The 21,023-nt window shown below is 55.1% G+C and overlaps 1 protein-coding gene across 4 annotated transcripts in view; it reads left to right on the top strand.

The window, feature by feature from the left end:
• The window catches only part of NF2 (neurofibromin 2), an 81,198-nt gene extending 67,866 nt beyond the window's left edge, over positions 1-13,332 (top strand). The window contains exons 15-17 of one of the 4 annotated variants that reach the window (XM_036822831.1): positions 1,223-1,388; positions 2,785-2,829; positions 13,021-13,332. In XM_036822831.1, the coding sequence (XP_036678726.1) occupies positions 1,223-1,388; positions 2,785-2,820 (202 nt within the window). In that variant the 3' untranslated portion in view covers positions 2,821-2,829; positions 13,021-13,332. Of the gene's footprint in view, positions 1-1,222; positions 1,396-2,784; positions 2,898-4,922; positions 5,239-13,020 lie in introns of those variants that run through there. The other 3 variants (XM_036822832.1, XM_036822830.1, XM_036822833.1) reach the window with 3 other exon arrangements.
• The last annotated feature ends 7,691 nt before the right edge of the window (positions 13,333-21,023 follow it).

The following is a 21,023-nucleotide window of genomic DNA, read 5'->3' as shown; positions in this document are numbered from 1 at the left end:
AAGGGAGCCCCACTGCAGAGGGCATCTAACTGAGGTCCCCTAATCAGAGCCGTCGGTAAATCGGCCATCTGTGCCATGGCTGGCCAGGGAAATGTCACAGTAGCTGCCAGGCACGGGGTGCCTGGGTGACAGGGTCCTTTATCTTTTATCTCATTTCATTCCCAGCAACTGACTTCAAAGGTAGGTTTAGTGTTCCCATTTATAAATGAGAACCCAGATTTAGAGCATTTAAGGAGCTCACCCAGCACCCCACAGCTGATGAGGGACAGATCCGGGGTGCAGCGCTTCGTCCGTCTGACTTTGCGGCCCATGCGCTTTCACCTTGTTTGGTGTCCTCAGGTAACCCTCTCCGTGTCCAGCATGGGCAGCCACAAGCCGGGCAGTAAGTCTCTCTGGGCTCGTGTCCTGAGGATAGAGGGACCCAGCGTCTCTGTCTGTGGCACCTGCAGTCCCCTCCACCCGTGGTGGAGTTTCCCTCTACCCTTCACTGTTTTCTAGGCATGCTCAGCAGTACATGGTTGTGTGATCAGGGTACTGCTTTTTTACAGTTTATGTTTTCTTACTCATTAGCTGTGCGCACCAGGCACCACCCGTGCGTGGGAATCACTGCAGAATGTCCCTTGTGTCTGTGATGCCCGGTTTGCCTGGCTGTGCCCATGTAGCTGGACACCCTGAGGATGGCTTCCTTCATAGATAACCATGTGTGCTTGCAGGTGGTGGTGGGCATCTTTCTATCCCTGGTGTTTGCTGAGTGAGCTTCGGTCATCTTTAGGAGATTATGTCCCAAAACAAGTAGGGATGTGGCCATGGCCTATCAGAAGAGGTCACTAGAATGGAATTACTTCTCCGAGAAGTGTTGAGACAAGATTGTTTTGGATGCCAGGAGGCTTGTTTCTTGTGTTGTTTTCTGTATAGAACTAAAAACTATCTGTTATCCATTACAACTGGTATGAGAGTTTACTGAGGCTTTCCTACACTTCCTTCTGTTTAATCCTGACCACAACCCTGTGATCGTTATCCCTATGTTATGGATGAGGAAACAGATGCAGAGCAGTTTAGTGACTGGCCCAAGCTCCCACGGCCCGCGAGTGGCCGAGGAGAGATGTGAACCCCAGGCTCAGACCCTGGGTCCCAGGCCAAGCAGCGTGTGGGCCTGGAGCCTCTTGGTCACGGTACCTCACTGTTTGCCAGACCCCCTGATACTCTGTCCTCTCTCTGGCAGGGTGGAGTATATGGAGAAGAGCAAGCACCTGCAGGAGCAGCTCAACGAACTCAAGACAGAGATCGAGGCCTTGAAACTCAAAGAGAGGGAGACGGCCTTGGATATTCTGCACAATGAGAACTCTGATCAGGGCGGCACCAGCAGCAAACACAATACCATTAAAAAGGTACCGAGTCTCTTGTCTTTTGCTGATTAGGACAGTCGTTAATGAAATGTGAGGTTGGCATCTGGTTTCCTCAGTAGCCGAGTCATTAGACTGTTGTCATTTTTTATATGTACTTAGTTGAGGAAATTTTTTGACTCACGCCAGAAAGGGAATTTAATCTGCCAATGACTGTGAACCCATTGGCTCGATGGAAGGGGAGCTTGTGTTAAAAGCTCTGATGAAATGAATCACGGTTAAAGGACAGGTTTTGATCCATCATTTAGCAGTAAAGCAGTTCTGTCTTTTAAGCCGAGGGGAGTTCTGCCCAGGGAGCTGCCTTACTTAATGAGAAAGCAAAATGAAAGGGAGGCTGTTGAGAATGGACTCTCCCTCTCGTCTTTTTGTGTTTTTAAATGGCAAAGACTGTAAAATTCCGTTCTTGATTTAGAAACCAAATTCTGAAGTTTTAACTTTTTTCAGACTTGAAAGGGAGTATCTAGAAGAACCTTAATGTTTTAAAAGATGAGACTTCATTTATGTTGCTAACAGTTTCATGTCTTTCTCTACGGATATTTTGAGCTTTCAGCATTTTGGAGGAAGTTAAATTCCATGCTAACTATCAGCCCAAGAGTGTACATCTCTTATGCTGGGCAAAGCGGAAAGGTCCTCTCCTGCCAGGTGATGTCAGCTCCTGTCTCTTCCCCCAGGACCAGGCTAACACCTGTAAAATGGGGGTCAGTAAGACAAGGCTCTTCATTGAGTTTAGATGGTGATAGTTAGATGTGTTTCACTTTGTACGCTTTAGCGTAGTCTTTATATTGGTCTCCCGGTTTGAGAGCTGTTTGTTTTCAAGAGATCCGTATCTACCTGCCATCGTTGAGGGGTACAGTCGGGAGCCCTGAATCCTCCCTCTTGACTCCAGTTAGTATTGGCACCGAGTAGAGAATTCCTTTTAATAGGGTGACCTGGAGGGAGAGACCTTTCCACAGTCCACGTTCTTCTTTCCTCCAGCTTCTGTAACTTACCGGGTTTCCCTTCCAAACCAAATTCTGAAACAGTTAGCAAAGGGGAGCTGGAGTGAGGCCTCAGCCAGTGAGCAGAGAGGAAGAAGGATGACTGGGCCAGTGAGCCAGTCGGGCCTCACAGGAGCTGCCTCGGACCCCTCCCTGCCCCACTCCCTCCCCCGGCGCCGGGCGCAGGCTCATCTTTGCCACTGCTGCCGTGATCTGGACCCTCGACCACAGGGCCCTGGGGTGCTGAAAGCTGGGGAGACCCGTTTCCAAGCTATAAAAACACACAAATGAAGTCACTTGTCACAATTTCAGGCCTGTCTGAGCATTTTGCAAATGGCACATGTGGCATTGTTGATATCACAGGGTATGTTTTTGTTTTTCTTCATTTTATTTTGCTGGTTTAGCCTCAAGCCCAAGGCAGAAGACCTATCTGCATTTGAGCCCTCAAAGTAGGTTATTCCCAGGTACTCTGTATGTGGTGATGGGACTGCCCTCTGTGATACTAACCCCTGCATGAGCTTGCCTGTCTCTGTCCCCGGGCCGTGCCGAGCCCTCCCGAGGGCAGGTGGCGCCTGGGGACTGGCCGCAGCATGCTTCGAGTCTGAGAGCAGGCATCCGCCCTGTGGGGCCAGGACAGCCTCCAGGGTCCAGAAGGCTGCCTCGTTCTGAAGAGCATGTCCTGGGGCTGTAGGAACGGCCGTCCTTCACATCTTGTGTTGTTGTCGGGCTGGGGAAGGTCATGGCTTCTTGTCCGGTCAGGTCTGTCTAAAGTCCTTTGTCTTGGTGGCGTACTCCTTAGATAAATAACCCTAGCATGGAAACGGGGTCAATTTGGGCGTTCTTAAGACTGGTGCCTTTAACACGAGATCAAGACCTTTCATGTGGTGACAGCCTCTGAAGACCCGCAGTCATACCTGGTAGCTTCTGGTCGTGGGATGAAGGGGCTGCCCGTGTTCCCTCATTTTCCTCTAGAGCCTCCCTTTCTGTACACATCTATTCTCTTTTCAAGTACAGCAAACCAATAGCACAGGGGTCTGATATGCAGTCGGGCTAAGCGGACTGTCTGTCCGCTGGCGTGCTAACGGCCACCTCTGCCTGGGCTTCTCCGCAGTCTGGGGCGCGGTCGCAGTCGCCGTGAACTCATGTCGGGACAGAGCAGTCCGGGCACCCAGCAGACGGGCAGTCAGTGCTCGTGGAGTGAATTAATTGAATAATTGCTGCTTTCCTTCTGCAACAGTTCATTATTCTCCCAACAGGCCTAGGCAGTGGAGAGAATTTATTACGTGCAATAATAACATCCTGCCTCTGCTCCTCGCCTGCTCCCCAGTAGTACCCCCGCCAGCGAGCCCACCGACACCTGACAGTCACATGGGATGTGTCCTTTGGTGTCCTCACCGTGCTTTCTGCTCCTAGAATAAAATAAGCCCATTGGAAGCTCTGTACCAAAAAGTGCGATCTGGCATAGGATAGATCCTATTTGTGGTTGCTATTAAAGTCCCAGATGGATCTCATTAGAAGATGGATTCGATCTGTCAGTGGTTCCAGGAACCCGTGGCGTGAACCACAATTTGTGTGTGACACTTTTGTTTAGCGGGCTCCTGTTTCTTCAGCTTTCATACCACACGCTGGCGCTGAACACGCCAGCACCGAGCGGCGCATGCTCCGCATCGGGCAAGTGTGAAGAGCACGGAGTGGGCCGGCAGGGTGGCACCTCTGCTCAAGGGATCACCCCGTGGCACCCAGAGGACCCCGGGGAGGCTCCACTGTGGCTTCCTGGACCCCGTGGCAAGCACAGGGGCACGCAGGAAGTCCCTTTTTGTTTTAGTCTATTCTGTCAGATATTCTCTGCATGTGACTGTCCTGTTCTACCTTGATATGATTTCATCTCTCTTCTTTCTGTAATGATTCAGAACGCTTAAATTCTTCAGAGACCCAGTTCTGACCGTCCGTTCCCACTGAGCTGTGATTATAGACAAATGATGTTTGATTTGTAGTCAAATGTGTACCGCTCCTAGGACATGCACAGAAGCCTTTTTTTTTTCTTTTTTTTTTAGTGTCTTGATGTGAACTTGTTTTCAAAGTATGCTGCCAAGCTCCAGTTAATCAAGAATTCTGATTAATCAAGGGTTAATAAAATGGAGTTGGCTCTTAATACAGCCGGACTTAGTATCACCAGATTAAATAGTGGCAGCTTTTGCTACATGTGAAGTTGGATGCACTTTCCACTTTCTAGACTTTGGTTGTCCCTGTGGCCAGTGACCAAGCCTGACAGCCAGTCACCTGTTGTGCTGGGGCGGCTCTGGCCTTGTGCCTGCTGTGGTCTGGGCTGAAGTGAGCCTAGCTGACGAGAAATACCACGGCGGGCTTTGAAGTGTGGGCACCTAGAATGTCAAGGGCACAGCTCCATCTAGAAAGTCCAGGATGAGAAATGCAGACCGGTGGTGAACTGGAGAGTTTCCATTGTCCTGAAACTTGTCATTAATCTTGGTTCAAACCAGCCTGCATTGATTTTTGTTTTGTTTTTCATATCTTTTGATCATAGATTTCTTCAAGGAAAGACTGGTTCTCCTACCTCCCGCGATCCAGGTGTACTCCTCCCCCTTGCTGTCTGTCCTCTCCTGCCTCACCTCGAGGCCGGTGTCTGACCCTGACTCAGCAGGACCCTCCGGGGCTGGTGACGCTTAAGATAATTACAAGGGTTTACCCACGGGTTACCATGGGAATGCTGAGAGGCAGTCCAGTTTGCTTCACCGGGGTTGCCGCTGCTCTGCCACTTACTATCTCTAAAATTCTTACCTTCTGTTAAGGGTCAGTGTCCTCACCTGTAAAAAGGGAATAAAACAGTTCGTTCCCCCTCAGGATTGTTATGAGAATTTAGTGAGTTCACTGTAAGGACTCAGCAAGTGCTTAAAATTATATAAAGAAACAAATCTGCTTGTGAGCCTGGGCCGAACCACAGTTACGTGCACAACTTGTGACACGCGTGTCCAGTAAGTGTTTTAGTTTCCGTGTGTTTAGAGGTAGAAACTTTTAAAAAGCCAGAATGAACTCCGCTGACTGTACTATCTGATTTGGACTTGCAAGGGTGTATTTTTCTCCTCCTGCTAATCTTAACTCCACATTTCAATTTTCTCCCAATCGATAATCAGTACAACTGGTTTGGCATTCGCATCTGAGTCCCGAGCAGTGCTAGTGATCAGAAGCTTGGGAACGTAGATTTGTGGCATTCTTGGGGGGAGTGACCGTGACATGTATTCCTGGACTCTGGGTCTTGTGAGCGAGGGCGTGGGGTCTGGCAGTGAGGCTGGGGGAGGGGGACACGGTGTCTTGGGCTTGAACCTCTTGCCTTCAGAGCCACTGCACTGATGAAGTGAGTGGTGGCCAGGTGTGACTTAGCTGGGCAGCACATTCTGGAGGTGACAACACGTTCGCACCCTTCATCCCCTCTCAAGGGACAGCTTCACTCCCCAATTCTGGGCTGGTCTGAGCGCCGGGAAACTTGTCTTTGTTTTTTGTGCCCATGGTCTCTGAAGAAGCAGAGGATTTCAAAGGCAGTTGACAAATGAGAAATCCTGGGGGTCATAGAGCTTAGAAAGCTTATTTTTTTCGTAAATGGTGTGAACCATCGAGGTCTAGCTGTGGTTTCCACTGGTGGAGGAGCAGGAATGAGGAGCCTCGACATTTATCTGAAGCTCCAGGCGCCTCTCTCAGATCAGGAAGACATAAAAGTCCAATGTCATCTTCAATTTACACGGACTCCCTTTGGAGATGCAGGGCTGGCCCAGTCAAGTGGAGCACTTAAAACACCAGGGAAGTGATAAATCACAGGGCGAGGGTGAATATGCGTGAAAGGCGTCTCCCACAGTTAAAGCAACCAGCCAGGCCTCCCTTGTGACCTCCATCAGCATCGCCTGCCTGGACGGGGGCAGCTCCACAGGCTGCGCTGCCCGTGTGGTGAATACGTTCAGCACCACCAGACCCCGCTCAGGGACCCACATGGCTCTGCCTGCTTCGGAAACCCTGCGTGTCTGGTGGAGCGTCCCCTGCCTTGGCTCCCTGGCTCCAGAACTTTCCCTTTGTGAGAACAGGGCAGAGGTGGGGGGCGGGGTGGAGAAGAAAGGGGAGCAGGAGTGGAGTGGGGAGCAGAGGTCAGCAGAGGCACCGGGTGTGGATGCAGAACACAGCAGAGAGGGCACTGGCTCCGTGGGAAGCTCGGGGGAGGTGTCGCGGGCATGGGCTGGTCTCGGGGCGCCCTCCTCCTGGACGTGACGCCTGGGCTCATCTTTGAAGGCCACTCCCACCTCACGCAGACTGAATGTCCACGCGTCTCTTAACTGTCGAGCGCTTCCAGTTTCCTTGCTTGTTCCTGGTAGCTCCCTAGGTAGAAGATTCTACCAGCCTCTTTGCCAAAAGACCACGATCCAGTCCCTCCCTTTGGTTGGTGGGCTTTACCTGGTCAAGAAGTTGCCCTTTGGGAGGCGTTGAGGAGCGTGCAAAACCTGCCTCTCCTTTCTAGGGTATTTTACCACCATTTGGAAGTGTCTGAGGACATTAGTGGGCCTTATTGGATGCAGTAAGACATCTCATTTGGTCCCTCAGCACTGAAGATACGTTTCAGTGCAGCTTTCCTCCAGTACCTGATTTGTCACTGCAACAGCGGGAGGGAAGGGTCGGGATGCAAACTCATTCTGCGGGCTCGAGGTTCTATTCTTATGATCCTTGCTGTGATTTCCCTTCTGATATTGGCAATTTGAAATGACATCGGTCTATCTGCCCCGTTCCCCGGAAGTGCTCGTGCAGTGCTCTGTGCCCATCAGTTAGCCTCCCCCTGCCCAGCGAGGTGAATCAGGCCGATTCGTCCATTTTCCAGGTGGAAGAATGAAGTGAGGCCCTGCCAGCATCACACGGGCAGCTTGAGACATGGGCAGATACCGGTTTCCAGACATCATTCTGCCACTTTAGGTCCCTAAAGGATTAATAAACCAAAGGCACCCTCTGGGTTTTCCCAGGCATATTTCTCTCTAGAGCAGATACAGTAGCTGATACCAAATTGGATTTGTTAATTGTGGTGGACTCGGCCCTTCATCCCACCTCTGCTTAGGGATAAGTGTGTGGACAGCTCTCTCCCCATGCGCATCACCAGATGGCATTTGGGTACAAGCTGTCAACTAGCAAGACAGCAGAATAGCTTAATCTGACCAGTTTATAGCAGCCATCCCCCCTCACCGGCCCTGCCCCCTCAGCTTTGATTTGGAAGGAGAATGTTTATCACACCCCAAACCAGAGATTATGTTAGAATTTGCTGCTGCTGGATTTGGCTGTCACCTTCCTGCTCCTGGTGGAGAATCTGCCTGTCCTTTTGTATCTGCGCCCTCCCCCGCTCCTTCGTTCTCAATATGTAGTGGTGGAGAGGAAGTGTAACATGATTTTAGGGCTTGCATTTCAATTCCACTGCATTTTTATGGGACAAGCAGAGTCTCAGCGCCTAGAGTTATTAGGTTAGTATCTAAAATGGGTTCAGCGTTGTGGGTCTTTTTGTTTAAAATGAATTAGACACTCCCCCACCCCTTCTTCTCTTCTCCCCCCGGGATGAGTGGATTGAGGTGAGTCCCCCAGAGACTAGTTGGAGGAATCCTGGCGCTCTGATTAGTTTTCTTCTCCCAGCTTAATTGTAGAGCTTCTTCTCTCTCATCATTGATAGCCGAAGTGGCTCTGTGTCCCGCCCACCCCCTTTTGCTTTAGGAACAAGATTATCACAGTGCGGCCTTGTGAATCAATTTCTCTGTGCTGATGAAAGTGTAATTCATTCTTAATCAAACAGCCTTGCTGCTGCAGGCTCTGTGCCGGAATACATTTAGTTCTTCTCTCTTCACTTTGGGAAGCAATCCCCCTCAAAAGGACTTTTGGAGGAGAGCTGGAAGGAGGGAGCTGGCAGCCAGCCTGGGGCTGTGGTTTTCCAGCAGGGGGCACTCCTGGGAGTGAGGCTGGAGGAGCTTCGTAGCTGGAAGCCTTCACTGCAGAGCAGGCCAGGAAGGATCGGCGAGCCTGGTGCTGGTCTCGGTGCTTCCAGGCTTGCTGTCTCTAGACCCTGGGGCCCTCTCTCAAGGGCAGGCCAGGTCCTCGTATCTAGATGGGCTGCCTGAAACCCTCGCCCAGTGAGTGGGAGCCCATGAGTCTGCATATTGCATGCATGCCCGGGTTTAGGAGAGGCTGCTGGGTACCAAGTCCTTCCCTAGGGTTGGGGGAGCCAGCCTCCTGTCTTTTTAAGGAGACAGAAGTGTCTCCCGAATCTGATTCATTAGCTGGCGGAGGTGTCTGTTCGGTGATACCGCACACAGCTCGGGTGGTGTGAAGAGGTCTCGCCCTGCCAGGAGGCTCCCCGTCCTGCCCTTGCACAGCCTGGTGGCCGTCACAGACAACGGGCAGTGTGATGGGGAGGTGGCTGTGGGGGAACTCTGCCAGGCTGTGTCTATCAAGGCTGGGCAGGAAGAAGGGGCCAGGCCACAGGTGGACCAGAGCCCCCCGAAGACGAAAACCACACCATACAGATATGCAGCCGAGAAAGGAAAGGAAGTTTGTCTCCTCAGAATGGAGCTGGATTAGTGACAGACTTGAACAGCCGGTTCAGTCAAGAGAGAACTTAATTCCTCCTGTATTATTCACACGGCGGATTTTAATCAGATGTGAGGAGACAGCTGCAAGAGAGAAGCGGGTCAGTCCCGTGCCTGGTGAGGAAACTTCATGTTCTTTTGTCATCTTCAGGGAACTGGTGAGAGGAACATGGGGTGCAGAGCTCCCGGAGGGGCTGGACGCGGCCGCCAGGACTCCCTGGCCGCCCCTGTCTGGACCCAGGGGGAGTTTTGGACGGTGAGGGGCAGACGTGGCCACCAGTCATGCTCGGGCAGAACTCTACCCGCGTGTCCTCAGAAGGATTCAGAGAAGGTGGACCAGACTTGCCAGGTCCCAGAATGAGGCAGCAGAAGAGGCCCTGCTTGTCTGTCCGCGTTCTGAGGCCTTTCTGCTTCACCACCTACTGAAATTCGGAGTCTGCCCAGCATGGCAGCGTGGTCGTAGAACCACGTTCTGTGCACCTGGGGAGTCCCCCCACCCCCGGCACCGCCCCAGTCCTGGAGGTGCTGCCCCCCGAGCAGTGGGTCTGGGGTGATGATGGGTGTTGCTGGATCACCGAAGGGGCTGCAGGGTGGTGGGTGGCCCTCGCGGCTGACTCCGGCTCTCACCATGTGACACCGCAGGATGTGAGGCCCAGGGTGGCGGGTCATCTTTGTGGTCCCTTTGCTGCGCTGTGCGGAGAGACAGGCCCGTCCCTGAGCAGGAAGACGGACCAAACGCTGACGTGGCTTGTACACCTTGGGGTAGGAGAGGGTGGCGGGAATCCAGGATGCTTGTGAGCTGATTTCCAGGAGTCTATGAAGACGACCTGCAGAGGCAGTTCCCTTTATGAAGGGCTAGCTTTGTGCCGTTTCCTCTAAGTCTTCCCCTCCTCCTTTAGGGATACCTCCTGCCTGAGACTACACGGTCAATGTGACAGTCAGTGAGCTTTCTAGAAAGAGCAGGTGGTGAGGGATCCCACAGGTGAGGGGAGGGCTGGGGTGTGGGGCGGAGCCGGGCCGGGAGCGCAGCTGGCAGTGCCTGAGGGGGAACCTCCCTGCCCCTGGGCTTGAGTCCCCACGTGGAAGAAAGAAGCCCAGGCTTCTCCCCACGGACCGTCCTCACTGCCCAGCTCCCCCACCTGCGCTCCAGCACGAGCAGGTCCTGATGCCTGAGATGAGGGACGCTGCGGAGGTGGGGCAGGCGCGCCAGTCAGCTCATGCGGGATTATCCTCTGACGACGGGCTTCCTGTTGGAATTGGAACCACCACAAACTGTAGAGAAAGGGTGAAAGGCAGGAGCGGGGCAGCCAGGTCTGCCTGTGGGCCGAGGTGGGATGCTCCAGTGCCCTTGGTGTCAGCAGCCACGTCAGCCACCTCTGTCCGGTGGCTCTGCCCTTCCCTCCAACAGCCTGGAGACCACGGTACTGCCTTCTGGCCGAGGCTGCGCGTCCAGGGTGCTCTCCTGCCTCTGCACGGCCAGTGTTCGATCTCGCGCCGCACCTCTCCTTGGGCTGGGGTGCGACTGCTGCTCTTGCGAGATAAGAGGTCAGTGTGGGCTGGGATCCAGGGCAGTGTGTTGCCCACCCGAAGAGGGCTTTGCCTCCCGACAAGCACACGCTCAAGTGACTGGAGTCTGGCGCTGCCAGAGCTGCCAAAACCCTCCACTGGCACCTCGAGGGGACAGCCAGCACGCAGCTCCGGTAGGAGGATCCAGGAATTCTTGGAGCCATCATTGCACACACGGGCAGGAGGCTCTCGGAGGCCCCCACAGCCCAGGCTCTGCGCCTGGGGAAGAGGCCAGGCCTCTCGGGGGCATCTGCTCTCCCTGCCTCAGAGGCTGTGAACCCTGCCTTCGCCCTCACCCCTCCGAACCTGCCCTCTGCCCTGCTCCCCCCGGAAGGAGAGGAGCCGGAGCTGGGGGAGGGGGGACGTGACACTGCTATTAGTAACAGCAGCTGTAGCGTTTCACCGCGCGCCAGGCACGGCACCGAGCGCTCCACAGAGTTTCTGTCCCCCCGCACGTCACCCTGTGAGGAAGGGGCTGCCACCACCCCTGCTTCTCGGTGGGAACTGAGACCAGAGGGAGTCAGTGACCTGCCCAGGACCACCCAACCGCCCAGATGGGCTTTGGGTCGGGCAGTCTGGCTGTGCCTGTGAGTGATTCAGTGTATGGAAGGAAGGGCTGTGGCAGAGCCCCCATCCCCTGCAGGTCCCCTGTACCCTGAGGAGCCAGCCTGAGGTCTCCCCGGGAGTGTGCGAGGAACCCGAGTGGAGACACGGGGTTTCACGCCTTTTGATTCACGCTCCCCCAAGAGCCTTTTTGTCCCAGCGGCTCTCTGGCTCTCTTTCTTTCTTCCCATTACCATCCTTGTTCCCATTATCACAGAGCACGTAACTCCCGGCCCGTCTCCTCTGCTTGTGTTTAGGGAGAAACCCATCCTTCTAGAGGGAGTTCCTTTTCACCAAAGAAATGAAAGCTCTCTCCATTCCCGTTGGAGCTGGGCTTTCCAAAGGGTTTCTGAAATTGGTTCCACTGAAAAAAAGAGCTCAGATGTCTCCCTGCATTTAGCTTGTTAGTCAGGAACTTCAAGGCCAAAAGATTTGGCAGGATTTAAAGAGCTGGCTCTCAAGCTGTCTCATTTTGAGTGTACTGATGCTGTGTGTCTTTGATGGTGAAGTGGTTGGTTTGGAGTCTTCTTCCCCCACCCTTTGGAGAGCCAAGCTCTCTTTGGATTCAGGGACTGCCAGAGGTCGAGGGAATGGGCCGGACCATCCAGCCTGCCCCCATGGTTTAACTCCAGAGAAAAGCAGCTCAGAGAGGTCAAGGGTGTCCACTGAGGCTACACAGCGAGCTGGTGACGGGGAATTAGCGCCTGGGCCTTCTCAGCCCCAGGTGGAGTTCTCGACTTTCCCATGCATCTCACCATTTCGTTATCATTATCACCTACATCTTATTCACTCAACAAACTGAGCTCCTGCTATGTGCAAAGCACTAAGCTAAGTGGTTTGAGGGTATGAAGATGAACAGTACGCACTCTGTGTCCCCCCTCCCTGAAAACACTCCTTAGCAAAATCCCAGAGCTGGATATGGAGCACACAGTCTCACCTAAGTAACTGATTTCGGGAGTAGAGCAGGAAGCAGGGCACTGGGGGGGCGCCCATGCCAGATGCTTCTGTCTGGGGAGATCCTGGGAAGGGGCCTCCCGAGTTGGGGGATTGGGGTTTGGCAGCCTGGGAGGTCGCTTTATCTGCCAAACCGAGAGCTCCACCGCCGATCCTCCCTCTCCCTTCCACGTCTTCTCAAGCTTGTGCCGCTCAGGACAGCATTCCTGGGAAGGCCTCACAGTTTCTGCCCAGAGCACCGCCCCATGTGCTGCGCCCTCCCTGCCTAAACCAGCCCTACCTGGAAAGCCCGTTGCCTCCCAGTTTGTGGATGGAAACCCCCCCTCAGCTGCCAGGTCACGGGCAAGTCTGCTTTGGGGCCACCTGGGGAGCCAGGAGTGGAAAGGACGAGCTCTTCCTCACCTGACACAGGCCTGCCCTGCCCGAGGCCATGTCTCCTTGCCCCAGCAGCGTGCCCAGGGCATGAGGACTGAGACGCTTGCATCGCTGAGCTGGCCCTCGAGCCCTGGAGCGGATGAGCACCCAGGCTGGCACCAGCGCGGACAGCACACCAAGAGGCATCGTAGAGACTCCTTTGTAGACGGGGATGTGAGAATCTATTAAAATGCCCAGGGTTCCCCTGCCCTCTGTGAAAAGGCGACATTGATGACATTTTCCTGCTGACATGCTTCTGCCCACCAGCCATCCCTCCTGGCATGTCCTCATTTGTCACCTCCTAATTTGAGTTCCTGGGCAAATCTGGAAACTTACTTGGGATTGACCACCAGCTTCTTGAACATCTACTTGAACTGTCTTCCCTTTCACTCCCAGCCACCTTTGAGTTTAGTCCGGGAGGCAGGAGGTCATCCTGTTGTGAAAGAGCTGAAAGCCAGCCCCCCTTTCACCTTCTTCTCTGCTTCCTTGCAGCTCACCCTGCAGAGTGCCAAGTCCCGAGTGGCCTTCTTTGAAGAGCTCTAGCAGGTGACCCAGCCACCCGAGGATTGGCCCCTTCTGCTCGCGGCACCGATGGGATGGGCCTGACACCGAGGGAGCCGTCCGTAGGCAGGCTGGATGGGGGCTTCCTCGGGAGCTCTCTGGAGCTTTTCCTGGCTGAGCGGAGAGCCCAGCCCCCTTCACGTGCAATTGCCTTGAACTATGACCCTGCAGAAGTATCTCTCTTGGGGTTCTAGTTCTCCTGACCTGAGTCTTTAAAGTTTTTTGAGTATTTGTCTTTCCTTATCTAATGTGGGATTCCGTGCTTCCTTCGTCCAAAGCGCCCTGGGGTGTGTGTCTTACTGTCCACTGCTGACCTCCCAGCCCTGTCTGGGAAGTGGCTGTAGGAAGTGAAGTACACAGGCCCCCTGGAGACCGGGAGGCTGGTGCCATCCCTCCCTCACCCCCTCGAGGTTCCAGAACATTCATCTCCTTCACTGGTGAGGAACTGGCATGGGAAGAAGCATGGCCGCCCAAGCCCAGGCCTACAGCAACCTGCCTGCTACACGTCATTGGAGAGCGAGCCAGGCGACGGCTCCTCGGCCTAGGCACCCCTGAGATAGCGCTCTGGCTGCCAGCTGGTGGGGAATGGGAAAGGCAGCTGTGCCTGGGGGAAGACCCGGCAGAAGCTGTGGTGGAGGGCTGGCTGCCAGCAGAGGGCCTGGGAGGCCAGCAGAGCCGCGCAGGGACCTGCACCCTACAGAACGCTCGCTGCCTTTCTCCTGCCGCCTCAGGCCAGGGTCCAGGAGGCAGGCGGGGCCCTCTGCAACCATAGCCTCTCTTGCAGGCGGCAGGCGGGGTGGGGGGCTCCCCGTCACTCTAGTCAGCACCTGGCAGCCCAGCCGTGACCGGGGTCTCTGTAGGGCTCTGAGGCCCCGACACCCAGTTCCACTGGCCCCAGTCTGCCTCGTTGATCTGAATCGTCTTTCCTCCCGACCACACGCCAGCAAGGCCCTCCCACCCATGGCTCTACCTGGGCCTCCTTGGCTGTTGCCCTCGTCTCCTTGAGAGCCCTTCGCTTTATGTTCTCCCCTGGGCCGTGTGAGGGTGGGGATGCAGGTGACCCCTCACAGTCAGTGCTCTGCACCCGCTGACACGCGACCCCCGGCCATGCCGGGTGGCAGCAGGTCACAAAGCCACCCCACGGCCCATACTCACTCCTTGGTTTGGGGCCGCTTTCCTGCCCTTTCTTCCTCCATGGCTGGTGGTGCTGCTGTGACCCACCAGGCCATTCACATCCTTCTGATGAGGCTGCTGTGCTGAGCCGGGGATAAGTGCTAACCAGTGAGAAGATGTGTATTAAATGAAGGCGTGGGAGGGCCTGGAGATTTCCCGAGGGCAGAGGTGGCCTCTGGCAATCCTGTGTGGTTTTGAGAAACTGAGACGCTCGCAGAGATCCTGCCAAATTCCATGGTCAAGCTGACCTAGTGGTGTCCTGGGCTGGCCGCCACCTTCTTGGGTCACCTTGCACGGAGGAAGCCAGCCCTATGTGTCCCCCTGGCCCCTCAGGACATGCAGGGTGGGACTCCGAATCAGGACACTAAGCATGAATGGCTGTGGCTGGAAGGTTCCCTTGTGTCTCTCTGTCCCTCCGAGGCCTCTTCCCCTGAGACACGGTCCTGGCGGGGGTCCTCCGGCCACGTTTGTAACGTAAGGTCTGACAGTTGTGAGGCTGTTTCCTCAGGCTCACCACCCATCCCTGACCCGCACATTTAGTCTGTAACAGTGGCTGTGGGCACAGAGCATGGTGGTCATTTATAACAATGTTGTCAGGCTTTGTTTTTTTATTATTTAACTGCTGTGTGTACGTCTGAAGTCTGGGGAATGCCGAGCCATGCAGCCACAGGGCAGCCGGCTGGGATCTGAGCTGTGGAGGGAGCCGACTCTGGAGGGCCAGCGGAGCCGGGCTCCAGCAGGGACAAGGCAGCTCTCCTTGGGGATGAGAGCTGGCAGGTACCTCCCAGAGATGAACAGGCGGAGAGGATGGCGGCCCTCAGAAATATCTTGAGCCCCAGTGGAAGAAGGAATGAAAGCAGAGCTTGGTTTTCAGGGCGTGTGCCAATGGCCGAGGTGACTGTGTGATTTGTAAGTGAACGGGCTTAGGTCTTATTAAGTAAGGAAGCCCCTGACCTCCATTGAGAGCAGGGCCCTGCCCGGATTGTTTCGTTAGAAGTGCTCCTGATGGTCCTTGGGCAGAAGCACCGTGCTGGTAACACTCAGCGAGGCTGCGCTGGCAGCCCCTGGCCGGTCCGCACAGGGCACCTCGTTGATCTGATTGAGGCTCCACCTCAGCCCCAGCGGCTCTGCCCTGTGCTGTCCTCACAGTTATTCAGTTATTCGCGCACCCACCGGGCCCTGCTGGACAGCACCCCGCGGCATTACATAACGCTTCCTGAGTGATTGCGTTCTGTAGTCTTGGGGACAGGTTTCTCTCTCCCTTTCTTTTCTCTTTCAAATCAAAACCGCAAGTCCTGAGGCTAACAACCTGCAACTGGCTAAGCTTCGCCCGCTGACCGGGCTGGGGCCTGCAGGCCCCTGGAGGGGGCGGCCTTGGCAGGGAGATGGCCTCTCCCAGCCGCCCGGGGGCCAGGCTGGCCCCTCTGGGCTTCCAGGGAAGCTCCATCCACCCGTTTTCAAAGACGTCAAACCACCCTTCTTCCTATGGGGCCTCCTGTCAGGGCCAGACCAGGGAAGGCTATTTTCTATTCTGGGGGATTGTTGTAATTTAAATGATTGTTTTAATAAAAATTCTAAGTTGTAAAAAGTTCGTCTTGGGCTCCCTCAGTTTGCTTGTTGCTCTGGCCATTGAAGTGGTGACTGGGGCTGGGGGGTGGCGGCTCCCTGATGTCCGGGACCTCAGCTCAGCCCCACGTCTTTGGTGGTGAAAGGGTCCCCTTTTCTGGGCTGACGACAGCACCCCGACTGTGCCTTCGCCAGGGCACCCCTCGTGCTTCCCGTGAGGCAGGCCCTGTACTGGGTCCCAGTCTCTCCATGTCCTTCCCACACCCCTCGCCTGTCCTCAATTCTAGACCTGAAAACTAGGGCGCCGCACTGGGCAATCGCTCCAGGCACTCCCGCTCTGGAAGGGGGGCTGGGCAGCATGCAGAGCCACTGGGGGCCCAGGCACAGCCTGCAGGACAGATGAGGCCCCGCTGTGGTCACAGGGCCACATGCCATTCACACTTGGAGTTGGGAACTACCACTGCAGAGCTTTGGGGGTTTTTTGCTGGTTTTATTGTTTTAGTCAACAAAAGTCCTTTATTAAGACCAAAACTACTATAGGATAATTCTATCCCAAATCACGCAGCCTAAAATAGAGATTCAGGTGGCACAATGTGTTCTCAGGACTTCTGAGGGTCCACAGGGCTGCCTATCAAAGTACACAAAATTTTCCAAGAGTTTGAGTAAAATATAACCAGCTTTTTATATATTTTGGAAAGATATGAAGTTGTAAAACTAGAGAATTTTGAAGTTTTTAAACAATGTTTTGTTTTAAATGTATAGAATTAGTAACTAATTCAACTTTTTGTTAGATGAATAATATGAAACTGCTGCGTTTATTATTTTTTTCAGTTGAAGTATTGTTGATTTACAATGTTGTGTTAGTTTCAGGTGTGCAGAAACTGCTGCATTTCTTAAATGTAGGTTATGTTATTTTCAGTGATTGGAAATAGTTTTATTTCCTACGTAGTCCAAGCTAGAGAAAATACTGTATAAATACTGGTCATTTGAAGCTGTCCAGACAATATTTTTACCTGACTTTTTTTTAAAAAGCCAACTCCTGACCCCCAAAAGATAGTAAGGCTCTCACAGATCCCAAGGGCTCCATTCAGTGGGGTTAGAATTAATAATACTGATATTTGGGTATTGGGGAGACAGGTTGAATTCTCCTCTGCTTTTTTTGGTTTGTTTTTAGTTTGTTTTGACCATGCTGTAAACCCAAAGCTGCAGGCCGGACCTGGGTATTTAATTGTGGCATTTGCAGCCCAGCCCCATGGGGTCCCTTAGTGGCATTCCTGCCAGCACTTCATCCTTTTCTGTCGTCCTTGCCTGAGCTGAGCACCTGGCAGACGTCCCCAGGGCTGCCCACCGCAGAAGCCTTCGCTTTGGAGGAGCGGGTCGGGAGCCACCCACGTATAACGACGAGTTGGCAGCCAGGCTCTGGGGGGAAAGGTATCGGTGAGAAGATTGCTGCAACCATGTCTAATCTAATCTCTTGAGCGTCTGGAGAAGAGAGTCGAGCCGTCTGTGTGTTCTCCGTCTCCGTCTCAGACAGCCCAGGCAGCTGAGAGAGGCCAAGGGCTCCTCTCCCCTCCTGGGCCGCGGCGGGACTCCCTGGCAGCCTGTCATTACTGCATTACAGCAGGATGCTGCGGCCACAGTCCCGGCGCTGGTAGGGAGTCCAGAGCTCGCTTACACGGAGAAGGCTCAGGGCCGTTCAGCACTGCCAGGACCTGAGCTGTGACTCAGAGGAACCCCCACCGGGTCCCCTCCCAGTTCCCACTTGATGCCCATTTCCCACTGGGGTAGTAGCCCCAGAATAGCACCTGGCATGTTGCCTCTGAGCCAAAGAAATCAAGACATCTCCTGGAGAGGTCCGCAGCCGGAGCTGCACGCTTGCTCTGTGCCTCCTGGCTCCCCCTCTGTAACGAGGGTTGGCAGTGACGCCTCTGGGTACCTCTGAGATGTTGTCAGGATAACGTGAAGAACAGACACAAAAAACACTCAGATTTCTAAGGAAAAAGAGATGAGGATGTGTAGCAGTACCACCGTTATTTACAAGTAACAGAAGCAGGACACACAAAGAAACATGAAATCTTTTCTTTACACCCAGCCATGCAGAGGGCTAAGGAAACTACACAGCTGAGGGGCTCAGGGCCCCCAGCTTGGAACTCAGAAAGACCTGGTTTCAGTCACTTAGCGGCCATGTGGTCTAGGCAAATTACCTAAGTTTTGGGCACTGCAATCTCTTCATCTAAAAGGGGAGTTTTATAGGGTTTTGTGGGGATCGATCATGCCTGGGAATCTCTAAGCCTAGTGCCACAAGGGGAAGGTGACTCTTTCTCTGGATGCTTCCTTTGGAGGGGTGGGGGGCTTACAGGAGGAAGCAGAAAAAAGAGCAAGTGGACACCCAGAGGAAGCCCCAGGTCAAGAGGGACAAGGCCCACCTGTGGCCCCCACATGGGCCCCATCCCTCCACCTGTACCAGGAGCTTAATTACCTGCATCTGGCCTATTTGTCCTCACTGTGTTTGCCCAGTGCCAGCTGCAAAGCCCAGGAGATGATAGATAACCCAGGCTGGGGCTGCCTGGAAAGGATGTTCTGGCTTTGTCACATTAATACCTGCTGCTCAGGTCAATAATTTACTGGAGGCTCAGGGTGGGAGAGTGGCTGGGTGGGCAGCCCTTGGCCCTGCACCTGGAGCAGCTCCCTGAGCCCGTGGGCACCTGGACCATAAAAACCCACTGCAGACGCCGGGGGTTGGGGCCGGGGTTGGCGGGGGCGGCGACAGGCACGGCGGTGACCTAATTTTCTCTTATCAGGCATAAGGAAGAAGTCCCCATGGAATCTTGCCCATTTTCAATATAAATAATGTAATTCCCCCGCCTGCCTGCTCAGGGAGGAAGGGGCAGCCTTTGATCCAAAGGAATTAAGTCAGTAAACGAAAGTGAAGAAGGCTGCGGAGGTGTCTCCTTGTAGGCACCTGCTGTGCCATTTACCCGAGAGTGGATTGGAGTTAAATCCAGAACAAGTGAAGTGGACTGGTGGGGACAGCCTCTCTGCCGCCCACCCTCCCCTTGGAGCTCCCTTCATCCAGAGACACCTTCCAGTCCCCCCACCCTCCCCAGCAACAGCCCAGCTTGGCCCTGCATAGTTTCCAGGGGAGGGTGATTCCGAGGGAAATGCGTGTGCAGAATTGGAGTGGTCTGGGATTGTCTGGGCTGGAGAAGGGCTCCCCTCCATGGGAGGAAGGGGCCCGTGGCTGGCAGAGCCACCCAGACTGATTGTCCCACCCTGGCCTGTCGGGGTCCAGTCTGCGCTTCAGGAGAGCAGCTCCCTGCTTCCAGCCGTGTGGCCTTGAGAAGGTCCCTTCCGCTCTTGTCCTCGGCTGTAGGTCAAGTTTGGACCAGAGGAACCCAGACCCCTTCCAGTTCCAGCCATCTACGAATGTCATATTTCTAAAAGAATTCCTCAGGCTGGTCTGTTTCACCCTCCAGGGAGCTGAAAAAAGACAGACCCAGGATACCACAGGGACAGCCCGCGGCGCAGCGGGTCTTGAACCAGGCACCCTGCAGGGCCAGCCAGCCTCACCCCATCCTCTCTCCCAGCTCCAGTCTCCTCTGGCACAAACTGGGGAGTGGCAGTTCTGGTGCCAGCCCCCGAGTTAATGTGAAGGGCAGTGGGCACCATTGCAGGGGCCTGGCACTGCCACCTGGGCTTCCCCGCAGCCTCCTGCCCGGCAGCAGGTCCAGCTCCTGACAGCCCAGGTGGTGGCTGGGGCAGCCGAGTGAGCGTCGGCCAGGCCTGCTGTGACAGGTGCTCTGCTCTAAAACCCACGGGGACCCCGCCTTCTTTGTCCACGCCCACACCCCTCCCCCAGCCTTCCGCTCCCAGCCGAGCTCCTGAGGCAGAATCTATTAAGTCCTTCATATTAGCCGGCAAAGGGGGAAATGGCCCTCTTTCATCTTAACTGGAGTGAATTTGCATTAACACCTGGGGAGTTCTGTTTGCCTTGAGAAAGCACATTACTATTCTGAGCTGCACACGCGGCGAAGTATCCATACAGCTTTTTCTCCTCCCCCCCTTTTTTCCCCTGGAAAGGGGAGAGTGGCTGGGGATGCCAAGGCTCCCCGCTCCACGTAGGAAGGTCCCCGGAAACGCGAGAAGGGGGAGCAGGGAGCAGCTCTCAGGGGGCGCAGGCGTGCTCCCCTTGAGGTGCATTCGTGAGCTGTGCCCCCCCCCGCTCCCCCCCTCCAGGAAGCCGTTAGGCTCCAGGGGTCGCCCCCACCCCAGTGCCCTCATTTGCCAAGCTCTGCTGTAACCAGTTCGTACTGGGCGTCGGGTAGAGAGGCCCAGCAAGGCAGCAGTCTGGGAGCCAGAGCCCCACCCCGAGGTGTCCTTCGTCAGGGAAGGGGGCCGGGTGATGCGGATAACTCAGGGGTGGCTCCCGCTGGGCGGAGGGGCCCCCGGCAGTGACGACGACGTGGAAGTCACAGCATTCCAGGTGGGTCTGACCCTCCGGTGGCAGAACCGGCGCCAGCCCACTCTCCCGTCCTGTCACGGAGGCAACTTAAGAGTGTTCGCACCCAGGAACTATGGGGTCTAGGCGGGGGGTGGTTGGGCATGGTTATCAGGTCTCAGACCTGGAGATGGAGGATCTAAAAGGAGAGAAAAGGGAGGAGGGCAGGGGAGGGAACGGTGCACAGGGAAACACCCGCCCTCGGCCCCTCGTGCTTTCCAGTCCTCCAAGAGGCCCAGCTCCTCCTCCCAAACCTGGAGAGGATGTGCGCCCCCGTCTCCCCCACTCTGGCTCCCATGGGCCGGGAAGCTGAGGGGGGCTGAGAGTCCCATGATGAACAGGGGAAAAGCAACACCCCCTGACCCCAGGCCACCCCCACCCCACCTCCCGCCTCCTGGCGATCCCAGGCGATGGGGAGGGGAGGAGGATGTAGGGCAGATGGGGGGTGGGGGGGCCAGGCCCCATCCCCTCTGGGTTGGGGAGCAGGGCAGAGAGAGGGTCCCACGAGGACCGGGGGTGGCACCTCAGGGCTGGTGGGGGACAGTGCTGCTCGGAGGAGAGGGCTTGGCCTTTCGAGCTCCACATTCCTCTTCCGCAGGATCGATTCAGTTCCCAGCCCACCACAGGGTCATCATGGGTAGCAGGTTCTGAGCCAGCACCTGCCACAGCGAGAGTTTATTAAACAAGGCCTGCCGCT

Source organism: Balaenoptera musculus, chromosome 14 (genome assembly GCF_009873245.2).
Source record: "Balaenoptera musculus isolate JJ_BM4_2016_0621 chromosome 14, mBalMus1.pri.v3, whole genome shotgun sequence".
Taxonomy (NCBI): Eukaryota; Metazoa; Chordata; class Mammalia; order Artiodactyla; family Balaenopteridae; genus Balaenoptera; species Balaenoptera musculus.
This window is presented reverse-complemented; position numbering and strand designations above follow the sequence as displayed.